This window comes from Lottia gigantea (genome assembly GCF_000327385.1).
Source record: "Lottia gigantea unplaced genomic scaffold LOTGIsca_81, whole genome shotgun sequence".
In the NCBI taxonomy this organism is placed as follows: Eukaryota; Metazoa; Mollusca; class Gastropoda; family Lottiidae; genus Lottia; species Lottia gigantea.
Genome location: NW_008710694.1, coordinates 87,741 through 104,391, shown reverse-complemented (window position 1 = coordinate 104,391; position 16,651 = coordinate 87,741). Strand labels below are relative to the sequence as shown.

Genomic DNA, 16,651 nt, shown 5'->3' with positions numbered 1-16,651 from the left:
AAGCATAATTATTCATTTTGGCTCTATGAAAGATATGCTTGTTGACAATCCGCATTTGTAAGCATTATTATTCATTTTGGCTCTATGAAAGATATGCTTCTTGACACTCCGCAATTGTAAGCATTATTATTCATTTTGGCTCTATGAAAGATATGCTTGTTGACAATCCGCAATTGTAAGCATTATTATTCATTTTGGCTCTATGAAAGATATGCTTGTTGACAATCCGCAATTGTAAGCATTATTATTCATTTTGGCTCTATGAAAGATATGCTTGTTGACAATCCGCATTTGTAAGCATTATTATTCATTTTGGCTCTATGAAAGATGTGCTTTGTTGACAAATCCGCAATATAAAACTTTATTAGTTATATTTGCTCTTTGAAAGATATGCTTTGTTGACAAATCTGCAATATTAAACTTTATTAGTTATATTTGCTCTTGGAAAGATGTGCTTTGTTGACAAATCCGCAATATAAAACTTTATTAGTTATATTTGCTCTTTGAAAGATATGCTTTGTTGACAAATCCGCAATATTAAACTTTATTAGTTATATTTGCTCTATGAAAGATATGCTTTGTTGACAAATCCGCAATATTAAACTTTATTAGTTATATTTGCTCTATGAAAGATATGCTTTGTTGACAAATCCGCAATATAAAACTTTATTAGTTATATTTGCTCTTTGAAAGATATGCTTTGTTGACAAATCCGCAATATTAAACTTTATTAGTTATATTTGCTCTATGAAAGATATGCTTTGTTGACAAATCCGCAATATAAAACTTTATTAGTTATATTGGATCTATGAAAGATATGCTTTGTTGACAAATCCGCAATATTAAACTTTATTAGTTATATTTGCTCTTGGAAAGATGTGCTTTGTTGACAAATCCGCAATATAAAACTTTATTAGTTATATTGGCTCTTTGAAAGATCCGCAATATTAAACTTTATTAGTTATATTTGCTCTTTGAAAGATCTGCAATATTAAACTTTATTAGTTATATTTGCTCTTTGAAAGATATGCTTTGTTGACAAATCCGCAATATTAAACTTTATTAGTTATATTTGCTCTATGAAAGATATGCTTTGTTGACAAATCCGCAATATAAAACTTTATTAGTTATATTTGCTCTTTGAAAGATCCGCAATATTAAACTTTATTAGTTATATTTGCTCTTTGAAAGATCCGCAATATTAAACTTTATTAGTTATATTTGCTCTTTGAAAGATCTGCAATATTAAACTTTATTAGCTATATTTGCTCTATGAAAGATATGCTTTGTTGACAAATCCGCAATATAAAACTTTATTAGTTATATTTGCTCTTTGAAAGATCCGCAATATTAAACTTTATTAGTTATATTTGCTCTTTGAAAGATCCGCAATATTAAACTTTATTAGTTATATTTGCTCTTTGAAAGATCCGCAATATTAAACTTTATTAGTTATGTAGGCTTTCTAAAAGATAATATTGCTTTGTTGACCCATCCGCATATTAAACATTATTATTGGACTCTATGTCTTGTTGACAATGGGAAATATCAGTTAACGATGGTCTTTCAAGCACAATGAGACGACCGATATACCCATGTCCAGTTCAACAGCTGACATAACCAATGTTAAAGTTACTACCAATTATTTTCCGGTATCGATACTATTCATATTTGTGAAAATTCCAAAATGAAAAACTTGCGAAAAAATTTGTGTATTGGAAAATCAGAACAGGGATGAAGAGACAACTCGACTGTTAAATTTTTAAAAAGGTACAATGATGTAACCACGTGAACCCTACTCATTGTAATTTATCAAAGTGTTCACGATTTCTTTGTAGAAGAGACAATATTTGCTTTGAGGTAAAAAAAAAAAGGACAAAACGCTTTTCTAGCTGCCGCCCTTCTTGTACCAACCCGTACCAGGTCTTACAGTATTTTATATTGCATATCATTGTTTAGCTGTGTAAACATAATATACGTCCAGTATCAACGAAGGATTAGTACATGGTCAGACTGTGTTATCGTAGATTACTGCTCAGTTGAATTTGCTGGACAACCACTTGTCATGTGCATATATATTGTGGTATTTGCTATAACGGTCTACTTGAAGTGTTTAATTAAAGTTTTAATATAGAAACTATTTGCTAATAGGTGTGAAATATGCTAAATAAGGAACAGCCGGAATTATTAATAAGTGTACCAAATACATCTTAACTTAAGTGGAAGACGTGGATAAAATTGAATGAGATATACAAAACGCTGGCATGATCACTTGTGATATAAAGGACGGTTTGATTAATATGAAAATATTGTTCCATTGGCATTGCTAAGCTCTTCAGTAAACCAATGTTATATACCATAATAGCTGGACAGATTAACAAAAAAGCATCCCAACAAGACAAACGTAGAGTGATATCAGAAGAATTATTAATGTCTGAGATTCTATGAACCAGTGGTCAAATATATAAACATGATAGGAATATTTAAAAGTATGGACACAGTACTATTATGTATGATGTTTATCGTCAGTAATGTTTCAGCGGATATTAAATCTATAAGGATAAAATTTCAGAATCAGTCAGAAATACAAAATTTTCTCCTGGATATCCAACCATCCAAAATATCTGGAACTATTGACAATGTACCTTGTTCCCCTGTTGACACTACTGGATGTGATGTATCGTGTGAAAAACGACTAGACTGTGGTCAGGCTGTAATAGAGTTCGATATAGCACTGAAAGACGACAAGTTTGTTGTTACATCGCTCGCAGCCTTTACTTCAACCATTGTTTTAGTAATTGCACTGCTTGTCGTGACTGTATATTGCTTATGTCGAAAATCAAAACAAATAAAAGCAGCCAAAATGAAAGGAAGTTCGCCAGTTAATCCTGTTGGTTCCAAGCTGCATGAAAGAAAAGGAATTCCCAAGCCTAAAGGAAATTTGGCAAATTTAAAAGTAGAGCGTCTTGAGGGGAAAGAAAACGAACATGTGTATTGCTACATCAATGAAGGTACTGCTGTGTCTTATTAGTTGGAATGAAAGTGGAAGTAATCTGCAACTAGTATTGGGTGACTTTCTTATAACTTAGGACCGTTGTCTCTTGGAAGAAATCTTTTGTTAAACATTTTGTTGAAATGTTGATGAGTTTTCATGCACATCTTCTGTTTGTCATAAAGGTATATGATGTAAAATGTGATATCACGTGTTGCTTACTTCATTGATTTTGGCATCTTTATGTCATTGATTGCGATTTGGTTAGGTACATATTTTCTAATTTCTCTTTGTGATTAGTGAGTAAAACAGACGCGTTTATCGACCATGAAACTCTGGCATCATCCTACGATTAACTTGGTAGATTCATGATAATAGTTGCATCAGACCATGTGTAGTTAATAAATTTGATGGATTATGATACAATATATTTCATTAAACATCACGGGATATTCTGTCAAAGCCAAATTTGAAAGACGATATGGTGAAAAACATTTCAAACAAACAAAAACCACTTACACCGTCAGCGAAGGCAAACTGGATATTGTCCACCGTACTGTATGTAGAATAGTTGATAGGTTTATCATTCATAAAACTGATAGCTCCAGCATCTCTATAATCATCTGATTGGAATTCCGAAAACCAGACATCATAAACATACACTGAACTGTCGTAAAATCTGATACCTCGAATTGTCTGACCCCTGGAGACAGAAAAATATAAAAATATGTTTTCATACTAGAAAGCGTCCAATTCCAAATTGTATCCAATAACAGCTATGTCTTCTCTTAAAACACAGTGTGATAACTGTACTCGTGTTTATATAAATACCTTACGATCAAAAGTGTCTATAATAGCGTCTAGTATTTTTTCAAAAATATGATCAACAATGATCACAAGATTGTTTGTGAATTGAGTCTTTCCAGAAGTTTGTGAAATAGGAACGTTTTCCATAAGGAAAAATGTGCAGAAATATATACAGGAAATAATTTCGCGAAAACGCAATGCAATAAGGCATAGGATTTGCTCTGGAAATATTTCAGAGGTATGTGTTTACTAACAAAATGTTCAGATATTATAAAGGTATATGTATTCTACTACGCTTAATGGTATGTTAACTTATAAATTCTCTATGAAGCTCTATGTAGTAGAACACGGTTAAGGATGTGGTTTACTTACACATGTTCAGGCATGGGGAAGGCTCTATGTAAGGTAACAACTTGATCCTCCTCCCAGTAGCTAGTGGGTTCTCCTATATTCCTTGTTTCACCAATAATGACAGAATCACGTATATACTGTACTTGATCTGTAGACCTTTTACACAGACATAGTTTAATACATTTCTATCATTATTCAGATGCGCCATTTGACTAATCATACTTTTGTCTCAGAAACAGGATTTTTTTTTAGCTAAGACAATCAGTAAAATAGTGTTCACAGCATCGAGTCGAAATTTTAGCCTTTAAATCCATTGTGTCCATTATCCGCGTTTTAATGCTAAAATGACGACTCATAAATACTCTGTGATATATAGAAAAGATATATATAGAACTTCTATTTCTAGTACTTCTGAAGATTGTTAACATATTATATTTAAAACTAAAATCAACCGCCAATATGCCGCATCTAACCCTTTAAGATACTGTAATATTTACTCAATAAATTAAACTCATTTGTTAAATATAGTAAATAGAATCTGAATGACATAACAACCTTGTATTCATGTGTAAATACATCCTTAATTTTCATTGTATTTTCTAGTGGAAATTTTAAGCTACCGCAAACATGGAAATTAATTATTGTTTGAATTCGTTCTCTTGTAATAAAGACTGGGTGAAAAGGGTAAAATAATACGTAAAACTTATCTTTTCAAACGAAAAACTTATATATTTGCGAGTACACTTCATGTACCAGTGTTCAAATAGATTTATATGAATATCAAACTAAAATCTACTATTTCTCACCTAGCAAATGTGATACCATTGGCACTATCTGCAAACCTAAAATTAAGAAAATAATAATTCTCAACAATTTTTTATTTTGAAACGGAAAGTAGTTCAAGGATTGGGCATACTATGCTGGCGAATCCACTAAACAGTTTACTAAAACGGATGACCCTTACAATTGGTGTACAGTGGTACTATGGTGTTTATGATCATATTGTAGTGACGGCGCCAGCCTCTTGAAACTGGTGACAAAAGTAGTGGCAGACTTAGCGGGACAAGTGTCGGGGTAGAGATTCCGAATGCGAAAGCGCTTTGGAGGTTAAACCACAAAATAATTTTGTACATGCTAATACATATTTCGGGTACAATATGATTTTCACTTGAAGGAAATGCTACTAAGCCTTGTCGTCAAACCGGTATGACAAAATGTGAACTATCCAATATTCAAAAAAACATACGAAATTATCTCGGTTTACTTACGATCCCTGAACGACATTAAAACCACCTCCTCTTATCCACGCATTCTGATATCTATTCTTATATACTGTAAAAAATAAATAAATACACATTTATTTCACTTCCATATTATACATTGTTTCCAAGTCTCTTTTGTGTAATGGACCTTATTCTGAACCATGGAAAATAAAGAAATTATTATCGTAGTATCTTACTTCCCGATATAGGAAGCTGAAACCTTAACCCTAAAAGTTGAAATTTACTCATAACTTTTTCTCAAAATAATATATACTCCTTAACAATGGACGTTTTAATTTTTGATCGAACCTCTTGTCGTTCTTATTCCAACAGGTTTGACCTAGAAAGGACCTAACTGTGAACTTGTTATTCTTGTAAAATATAACTGTGAACCTAAGTTGTTATTCCTGTAAAATATAGTTTTTTTCTTTCTTTTCCTTACTTGATTTACCAATGATAGAGGCATTTTCCATGAAAAAAAGTTCATACTTCACGTTTCAGGTTGTATAGTGGGAAGACTGACTTTAAACATTTTTTCATAAACACGGGTGTAGTTCGTGTAACAATAAGTGCTATAGATGGTTTGTTCAGGTTACAGGTTGTAAAGCGGTAAGATTGACTTACATGTTGGCTTTATGATATCGACAGTAACAGTACGAGAGCTCGGATCAAAAGGATCTTCTCGTGGTGAGTAACCATTCTCACCACCAACTGTATCATCGGGATTCACTATCTCATCAATGTACAAACCGGCCTGCAAATATATCGAAAGTGCCGATCTTGGGGACTAAATTAGTCATATAAATGAGAGTCGATTCATCATACTGTACAATTCTAATACTCAGCAAAAAATTGAGTTTCCGTTGGCCTTTATTTTGCTGTGCTGGATATTGTCAAAATACTCATTATCTGTACAATTAATCATAATATTCTATACATAACATTCCTAGTGTATTTGCACATGGCGTACACTAAACAACAATTGAATTCATTCAGTACATGTAGAGTATGATATCATTTGAAAGCAAGATTGTTTACTCAGAATCATTCACAATGTTAATTTCTTTTTCTTAAACGAATACGCTTCTGAATTAACTGGGCGAATATCCCCACCTCAACCCTTTCAATCTCGAATCTGTCACGATTACATACTGCCCGGTACAGCAAGCATCGTCGGTCAATTATATTCCTTAATAGGCATACTGCACAGTAAAAGTATGAATGTGTTATTTAGACTGAGTCATCTAATAGTGAGTCTGTACCCACAATTTGGTGACAGACATTCTTGAAATATTCTATATTGCTTACAGGACTTTCATATAGTTCCACTTTGATGTGCATAATGAACATTAACTAGTAAACAATTACTCTTAACCCGGTCAATTGAAGGATTAATTAAATACACGATAACCGCTAATTATCCTGATAACTTTGAATACTTACAAAAGGATTTGAATGAGCCACATTATTTCTCCATTCATTATAGGCTGTATGTTTGGCCTCGTATCGCTCCATGAACCCGGGGAGACCGACTGTTAAACCAACTGGTTCGTCAGGGAAGATATGCCATATACCTACATACTGTATAAAATAGTTTTTTTAAGGTTTATACTGCAATTTATACTTTTTAAAAAACAGTAATCGCTGACTAAAGGGACATACATACATTTATAAATAAACAAACTTTTTATCAATAGCATATTTAAGGCGAACAAAAACCATAAAAATTTAACAGAGTTACGTCCCCTATTACCAAAAAAACCCCAAAAAACCAAATAGGAAATTGCGTGTAAAGAGAGGTAACCTGTGAACAGTGCACTACTCGTAATGTTACCTCTGAAACCTACAGGTTATATAGTTATTAATCATGTCCAAACCTCCGTTTCGCGAAAGATTTTCATCATAGATGTCATCAAGATATTCTGAGAAAGTTGGCCTGAATCGTTAGCGTATATGTTAGCTTGTATAATGCTGATATACTTTAAATCATTTGTATTGAGTTGAGTTACTATTTAATATGATGTAAAATATATACCTCTGATCCTGCAGCTACATTATTCCGTAAATATGTTAGAGGATTTGTGATCCAAAACGTTGAGGGTTTACTGAAAATGTGAGAAAGTTTCATGTAGAAAGATCCTAAGAGATGTATTTAATAAAGATACATCGTTCCTCGAAGATCACTGTATTCACATTTAAGTGTGTAAGATTGTCTAATTGAGAAAATAGCGTACAGAACATATTATTTAGTAGGAACAAAAATGTATTACCTATCTGAAGGAATGAGTCCAGCTTTCCTAGTTGAGAATCCAATATTACCATCTAACACCGTTCTCATCTCACCCCCATCTTCCAGAAAATAACAATGACCCAATGAATCATATCCTACATTTCTTTTCAGCTGAATAATATAATTTAAATATTACTTTTCAACAGCTTAGTTTAAGATCGTTAATAACAGTGTTACGAGAACAATGAATAGCGGGTTTTCTCAGCTAAACTAATTCTCAATACACATCATAATGATCTAATTTCCTTTTAGATACAAACCTTAAGGTGAACTCGGGTCGACCTTGCACCAGGCAAAATCCGGGAGATTTTCAATGACTGCTACCAACTGATGGCATTGGAGATAACAGATCAGTCAACAGATTTGATAGGAAGCATAATCTTTTATCTAAAATCTTCCATTTTTGCACATTAGTTTGCAAACGTGGACATGTGTTTTGGTGTAAGTATTAAGATATTAAACCTACCGTGATGCCATGTGTACCATGTATAGTATAACATCTAGCGTATGATTTATGTACACTATTGTCTTTGAGATATGGTGGGTGTTCTCTATCACCTGTTTCATAGGCCATGTGGAAATGTAGTGGATAGGTTCCTAGAAAATACAACTATACCGAAATCGGGATTGAAAAACAAATAATAATTCTGAGTTTGTCTGGTAAATTAGTGAATTACATTCTCGATAACCTACTTCCATTAACTTTGTCATTTGTCATGGTTTCAATAAAATAAAAAGAACAAAATTGAAATCAACACAACGAAAATGGTACAATAACAAGATTCAGATTGAACATAGCTATCATGAAACGTTGCTGGCAGCAATGAACATCAGTTAATGTTGTTTTGGTGTTACTAAATTAAGATAGTATTACCTAATCCAGTTTGCTGTCCCATATGATACAATTCTACACCTTCTACATGTACATCTCTAAACCCTCTTACAAACTGTAATAGATAATACGGTTTTTTAGAAATAACATCCAAGCAATCCTATAACATTATCTCTATTACCGTACTGAAAAATGGACAACGGCTCAGTTGTTGGAAATAGCAGGATTCACAAGAGGTTTCTAGCCAGCATTCATAGAAATTGAATGGTAAATCGGAAAAAACTTCAGGTCATGCAGAGAATGAACAATGTGAGGTGCGTGGCCAACTTCCAGAACGCTGAGAAAAAAGATGCTTATATACAACGATGACGGTTTCCTGCCCTATGATTAGCTGCACGCCTCAATAAAACGGATTTTACAAAATGTTTCCCTTTCAATCACCTGTCGATGGTGACTTGAATAGTCCAAAAGAAAACAACATGGCACAAAACTTTATTGAAAGGAGGGCATGGTTAGACAACAAATAATTACCTTGATATGTCCACCAAACGTATCATAATTAAACTTGTCACAGTTGTTATTTTCAGGAGGACAGTGATTCTGTATCTGTCCCTCTATAACAATATTTCTAGTTAATAAAGCCACCTCTCCTCTCTCATCTACTCTGTCTACTATCTCCCCCCAGTGCATGAATTTACTATCCACTGCAATAATATATCAATTAACATACATCAATTATTATGTTTTACGGCCACATGGAAATGATGTCGTTTAGGTACACATTCCTTATAGTCATAATAGAGGTCGCAATTTCCTTGCTAACCTTGATGGTATAAGTCCAACGTGAACACATACGATGCACAAATGGCAGTATATTAAGAACAACTTTTATTTTCAAGTCTAACCAAGAGGCGTATATTAATATTCACGGATGTGCTACTTCGAGCATGTTGTTATTGAATTCATGGAATGCTCCGATAGATAACTTACTTTCAACCGTGATTTGATTATGAAGACAATGTGGACATTCTACAATAATAGCTTCTTCTGTTTGTTGCCAGTCAAAATCAGTTGATGTTAATACTATTTTATCACCTGAAAAATCAGATTATTAATGGCATAACGGAATTGATACACAATACACCTCGCATTAAACATTATAAGCTATGTTTAATTTCAGGAAAAGCAGTTGATAAACCCAGGAATCAGATGTTCCCAGATGATCTGTCTTGCCTAACACGAATGAATATGGCGGAAATAAAATTTTCTGTGCTCAAAAAATCCTTCAAGGTAATGCTTGTGGATCGTGAGGTATTTGCAAATAAAATTTACGTCACACTGTAGTATTTTACGGTGGAAGTCATACCAAACGCGTTAACATTCTTAGAATGATAGTGCAGCAACCCAATGGTTCACAAACCGATTAATTTCATTTTAATTTCACGTGGAAGAGAACTAGACACTTACCAACATTCCAAGATGAAACATCGTCCAAAAGATCTAGTACAGGGTATGCACCATACAGAGTTGCTACTCGAAGATCAACTTTACTCTTTCTCTCGTCTTGATTGTCAATAAAACTTTCCATGATAATCTTCATACCATAGTGATAGAAGGTGAGGTCAGATCGAGCATATTGAGTATAGGTTCCATGATTAGGTGAAACATCTTCATTAAACATTACTGCTCCTGAAAGGTATGATAACCATACAAATGATTTCTTGCCTATGATTGGGCCCGGATACACCATATATACGTTTGTTATGAAATGAAACGAATGGAATTTTGCGTCCTACTTTTCGGCACCATGTGGTCTAAAGAAAGCGGTATTTTGAATTAGATGGTGCATTTTCTTCAATTCAAAATGTTCATTTATGACATAAAATATAATATAACGATATTGGTTTTACGGTATCTCCAAATCTGATAATAATAGATAAAAATAAAGATAGAAAGAGGTTTTCTGAAAATTAGTAGGTTCGACATCGCTTATTGTAGTGGAGATCAAATTAAATAGAGTTCGAGTATTCAAAGCTTCTGGTAGCAGTAAGCATCACGCGTCAAAAGGGCTATAACAGTTCTTCTGGGAACAATTCAAATGATACATTGCTCTTCCGTGAATGGTAATTACCTTTCTGTGCGACTAGTGTATAAGCATCATATGAACCAAGTTGTCTGATCTGCGATAGACCGTTTACCATTCCATACATAACATATTCCAGAGCATCATACAGTGGTACAAGAGCTATTGACAAATCTACAGCATTTTTATTGACAGCCAGTGTCAATATTTTACCATCTTCTAAATCTGTAGAATAATGATTGTATATGGTATGTATTATCACCAAGAGTCTAGCCCCACCAGGTCCTCCGACAAATATTCTCTTAGCATACCCTTTCTGAGCTTAATTATCTGGAATAAGCATCCTGTTTCCAAAAAAAGGAGTGATCTTTAATTCAATATAAATACTAATGTTTGGTTTTGGTATCTTTAGCTGCAGTAAAAGTCCTTTTTAGATACACTTTCCCCATTCTTTAATTCAATCGTTAAGACTATCGTTGGTTTTGTCTTTTAATTGCAAGAACGAACAGCATATTATTTACGCTTCCAATCATAAGTGATGGGATTGTGATGTTCCCTAGTATAAGTTGCTTTGCTTTCTACCATGTTAAATACTTACTATATAAAACATCTAGAAGCTCTGGTAAATGCTCTGTAGATTGGTATATATCTGATCCACCTAAATGATAATATTTACCAAACTCAGGATGTCCGGTATGCTCATCTAATATATACACTAACAATCCTGGCTTGCAGCTGTCCTCTTTAGCTACATCCGAATTCTAAAATGGAAACGCCATATTTTGATTGACAAATATTTGAAGCTGGATTTGAGCTTTACTATTCCCCGAGAAGTTAACTTATTTGACCTGTTAGGTTGCGCAATTTCACTGAGTTTGTGATCAAATTGCCAGTTTCTCCATTGTACTAGACTGTAATAATATCGCTTCATATTTTCTCTTATTTTGGTATCGGTATAACCGGTTGTCTATCAAGAATCAAAAATAATTTATACGTTACCATGTGGCTGTATATCAACCCATTATGATAATCTAATTTAGGAATAGTTCGGACCAGTTTAGTCCAAGAAAGTTTCTGATCACCATGAAGTTCAAGAGTTCCACCAGGAGCTACACCAATAAACTTCTCACCAAAATCATGTTCCCCAACAAATATTGGTTCATAATCTCCTCGTATACCTTAAATATATACAACTAAATTACTTCACGAAATTGGTTTAGGTTATCAACAATTCCATGTTGGTGATGTTGGTTATGTCCCTTTAATGTGAAAAAATAACACCGAGCAGGACTACAATTACTTGCCAAATTAGTAATAAGAAACGCATTTCTGCTGGGAATATCGATGGGTAAAGGAAGTTGAATACTTGCATACCCTAACCTAACACATATAAAAGTTGTTGGAGACTTGCTCTGATGGGGTGTCATTTGTTTGTTACATGACTATATGTTTGACCAATATCTAAGTTGTCAATAATGGAATAAAATGACGTTTTATGGTGGTGTCAGTTGTCATTTTAGTATTGATACACGAATCTCCAATTTGCAATGAGTCTACACGTTGAGTATTTGTATGCTTTCATCAAAAACACATATAAGTTATTGGACCCTTTAGTGGCAAGATCTATGTTTTCATTGCATCATTCGCTAATGTCTCGTATGAAGAGGAAGGTCGTTGGTAAGATCAACTATGAGATAATCTGTTCTCTACTTAGAGTGAGTGAACGTCTCTCCAATTCTAGTTGAGATTTATAAAGAACTTTACCTGTCAAAATAATCTTAGCCTTCCTGGTATATTTACAGTCTTCAGACCCTATATCCATTCTACCATGTATAAGTATAAAATCTACATACATAGTATAATCATCTTCACAGCTCCAGACCAGCCGACCTCCTGGTTGTATGACGATACTGTGTAATTTCGGAGGACTCTCGTCCATTAGTATAGCAGAATCAATATATACTTCAGAATTGTGTCCTGGTTTCTGGCAATTAAGAGGCACAAATCATTGAAATTGAATAATAATTTTTACATCATACTGACAAATTCTTAATTGATATAGGCTTCGTTTATTGAAACTCCTGTTACTGCTGAAATGTCACCTAGAATTTCTTTAGTGTGGTTAACGCTATATACATTTAGAAACATATCATTTATTTATTGACTTTATTGACGTGATATTTATGATTACATGACTCCTACAGAATCAAGATTTAATGCCAAAAAAGTCTAGTGAATTATTTAAGATATAACTAATGTTGTTTACTTTAATTGTGCTTCAACCACAATCAACTAAAGTTTTAAAGAAACATGATAGTTATCATCTACTTCATTTCTATCATTTTCAAATCGAATTATTATCATAACTTACCATATTGTTAGGCCACGTTGTTGGATCTGACCATCTTATTAATCCCTCTATTTGATCTGGGCACATTGTAAACACTGTCGATATGGAACTCCAAGCCAGGATGAGCAGAATATGAAACGTTATTGAACACATGATTGAATATACTATTTTTTAATAATCAATCTGGTCGGTTCAGACACTGTAACTACATACCACCATCATATAATTACTAATTACTGTATACTGGATGTTAAAAAATAAATAGATATATGCCGACTTGAAAAAGTAAGTATTTGAAAATGCTAATTTCACTGTTGAATTTGTGACTTGATGTGTTATTTTTGTCTAATTACAACTTTCTTTCGATGAAACAAAACTGGAAATAGAATTGTCAAATTGAATAATTACAAATAAACAGATTTAAAATATCGAAAATGTCTTGAATTGATGACAAGGCGTTTAGAAGTTCACTTCGTCCATTTATTAGCTATATATTATATATAAAGGTATAAATGGTCATTTAACCAGATACCCTACCCCGTCTGTCTTCCCGTATTTTACGTCTAAGAGTGTAATTATTGATGTGGACTCCATGGGCATAATTCTCTGACAGAGACACCATCATCACGGTGTAGTAGTTTCTCCGTAAGATACAAAAGGTGGCATAAAAACTTTTGCCAACTGGAAGCAATGCAGAACCCTCAAGAGATACTGACAGGAGTATCCGCCTGCAACTATTATCATTCTGAAAAAAAACCTACAGCAGTAAAGATGTATGACTATTATCTATTTACAAACAACACTTACACATCAGCAAACAAAAGAACATGTTGACAGAAGTGATTTTAACTTTTATATGAGATGTTACGTCATTCAGAAAAAGACCATGGACTGGATTAGTGTGGCAAAGGTTAAGAAGTATATAATACCTTTACCACTCAGCCTACTTTCTAAAGGGATGCAGTGTGTCAACAAATAAAATTTCTCCTTCTTAAAGATGTTCGTATGTTCCCTTTCAAGATGTGCTATGATTTCTAGTTTTTTTGGGTACTTTTAACCGTAAGTGCACTGGTACTAGGTAGAAGTAATATTATGTGACGTAAGGAAACAGCTTACGTTCTGCTTTCCGAACATCGCAGTCATAGCGAATTCTTGTCGGACAATTGCGCTAATTGCTATTGTGTCATTTTCGGGCGAGATTCTTTGCATTTGTCAAAATAGGACCAAGTCAGTAAAAAGTGAAATAAAAATATGCTTTATGTTAGATTGTAGTAAGGGGATGTATAACTTGACTTTAAGAAGTTAGTGCAAGTTAGTGAAAGTTACAAGAAACTTCATTAATAAGATTATTTATAATAACATGGTGCAGGTTGCACAGTCTTCTTTCTTAACAGCTATTATCTTAAAATGATTGACCGTGTCATAAAATAAGCTACTCAATACATGACTGCCGCACGTTTTACCACTTATATAATAGAGCAAAATTTAAACAATTACGTTATAATCAATGGGCCAATATTTGAAATATACTCCATTCATTATATATTCATTTGACAATAGCAGTAAGAAATTATTTTTCAAGAATATGAGAGTGTTCAGGCTTTACATCATCTGTAACTGATCAAATATATTGATGTAAAGTCTTCTTCGAAAATATATGTAAATTCAATGCATTGTGTAAGCAAAACCTGCCTTGTGCACTACCCGCTCTTCCTGGCAATCCTTTTTCAATTTTATTATCTAATCCTTAAGCGACATTACAATCTTATTATCTGAGAGGGTTTAATGCGTCATATACATGCTACAGCAAATAACCGAGTCACTTTGCATAGCAGCCTTATATTTGGCAAGGTACTTTCTTTAATTCTATTGCTTAAATGGGGATGGTCTCCCTTGTCACAGATGTATGAACTCTATACATTTAATATATGTATGCACTGAAACAATATAAAGTTTATAAACAAAGAGTAGTTTGGTGCATATAGGTAAACTATGAAGATTAGAGGGACATTCAACGTTGGTACAACAGTATCAATGTCGATGTACTTTAGTAACATTGTTATCTTATGTTGGTAAATAGATGCATTAAGCCACTTTTGATGATGGTATGAATCTAGATCGATTACAAAGAACGAACTTTTGAGACCCCATGTGCTACTCGTGATGATTAATGACAGGCTCATGTCTCTGTTTATGCAATATTTCTCTTATAGCGACATTTCCCATCACATTCACCCTATCCGGAGCAGGAAAATATGACATAACACTCCGTTTCAATCAATACTTTGTTTTTTTTTTCATTGAAGGAATGGCCTGGGGTGTGGATGAGTTCATCACAGCAGTTACACGACTTAAACTAGATTTGTTTCATATTGATACCACACGATTCCTTATAGACCCGCAAGTAGTATATGTCTTTTCGGATATGACGCATTTCACTTCTGCACATGCGCAGCTTTTTTCAATGCATCATATCCGAAAAGACACAACTGCTAAAATGTATTATAACAGACTCCCCAAACTGTATTATAACAGACTCCATATAAATTACCCAAACCACAGACAAGAATCACTAAAAATAATACAGTATAAAATAACCGCATTAAAAATGTCTTTAATTTTAAAACACGAACAAAAAAAATTCGAAGGAGACGGTTTCTTCTCTGCGCTTACATCTCTCATCCCCAAAGTGGCCAATTTTGTCTCAAACAACAAATCCCTCATTTCCTCAGAAGCGCAAGCTCTTGGATCTGTGGCAAAAGCAGGAGTAAATATAAGCGATGCAGTGAAAAAATCTGACGAAATTAAAGAACTGCAGTTAATAAGAGAACTAAGAAACAAGAGACTAGAACGACAAGCCCTAGAAAAACAAGGAAAAGGGTTTAAAATCATTGGATAAAGATGGCAAGCAAAAATAACGATTCAATATTCGTTCAACAAGAAGAAAGAGGATTACGTACTCATCTCACCATCGGTAGGGACAAAGACCCAAATAAACGACGGAGGAAGAGTTACCTTTGAAATTAATTCGTTGTCCAATTGGTTGCTGCTTTCCGATGCCCATTTCCGATGCGATTTCAAAATCAAAGACGCCGCTCAGAATCGAATTCCACAAACCAACACGACTTTAGAAAACAACTTCTTTCCGTCTTTATTCAGCGAAATGGTTTTGGAAGCTGGTTCAAATCCGATAGAGACCATAAAACACCCCGGCGAGTTTGACACAATGTTGAAAACGGTTCTGTATCCCAAAAACTACGATTCAGTTTCGGGATAGATTCCCGATGTCGGTGACGGAGAAGTTTTAAAAGAACCGGTCAGAACTGTAGCAAATGACGCAGACCTTGCTAGGATAAGGGTAGTTGCTAGAAACACACTGGAAAGAGTGACTCGCGGAGTAAATCACGGATTTGAAAAACGAGCGCTTCAATACAACAACGTTGTCGAGAACAACAGATAGGGTAATTACGTTAGTTGGAAGTTGTATCCTTTATTTGGTCTCTTGGAACACAGAAAGGTTTCCATTGGTTTACCGTATAAAATTCGTTTGCAAAGAGAAATCAACGACAACAAGATATTCTTTGGTGAAAACAACTCTGACGCTAAATTGGAAATAACGAATATCCAACTTTACATACCGGTAATCACTCCTTCCGTAGAAGTGGAAACGAGAATATTCAAATC

General features: G+C 33.9%; 1 protein-coding gene across 1 annotated transcript in view; it reads right to left on the bottom strand.

Moving 5' to 3' along the window:
* The window catches only part of LOTGIDRAFT_168965 (hypothetical protein), a gene marked incomplete at both ends in the record, with an annotated part of 21,689 nt that extends 8,569 nt beyond the window's left edge, over window positions 1-13,120 (bottom strand). The window contains 18 exons of the mRNA XM_009067261.1: window positions 3,512-3,695; window positions 4,172-4,306; window positions 4,957-4,992; window positions 5,419-5,482; window positions 6,037-6,166; window positions 6,856-6,993; window positions 7,448-7,517; window positions 7,683-7,813; window positions 8,169-8,299; window positions 8,577-8,649; window positions 9,066-9,238; window positions 9,525-9,629; window positions 10,002-10,223; window positions 10,666-10,842; window positions 11,216-11,378; window positions 11,617-11,795; window positions 12,382-12,601; window positions 12,989-13,120. Coding sequence (XP_009065509.1) covers window positions 3,512-3,695; window positions 4,172-4,306; window positions 4,957-4,992; window positions 5,419-5,482; window positions 6,037-6,166; window positions 6,856-6,993; window positions 7,448-7,517; window positions 7,683-7,813; window positions 8,169-8,299; window positions 8,577-8,649; window positions 9,066-9,238; window positions 9,525-9,629; window positions 10,002-10,223; window positions 10,666-10,842; window positions 11,216-11,378; window positions 11,617-11,795; window positions 12,382-12,601; window positions 12,989-13,120 — 2,463 coding nt within the window. The remainder of the gene's footprint in view (window positions 1-3,511; window positions 3,696-4,171; window positions 4,307-4,956; window positions 4,993-5,418; window positions 5,483-6,036; window positions 6,167-6,855; window positions 6,994-7,447; window positions 7,518-7,682; window positions 7,814-8,168; window positions 8,300-8,576; window positions 8,650-9,065; window positions 9,239-9,524; window positions 9,630-10,001; window positions 10,224-10,665; window positions 10,843-11,215; window positions 11,379-11,616; window positions 11,796-12,381; window positions 12,602-12,988) is intronic.
* Window positions 13,121-16,651: the final 3,531 nt, after the last annotated feature.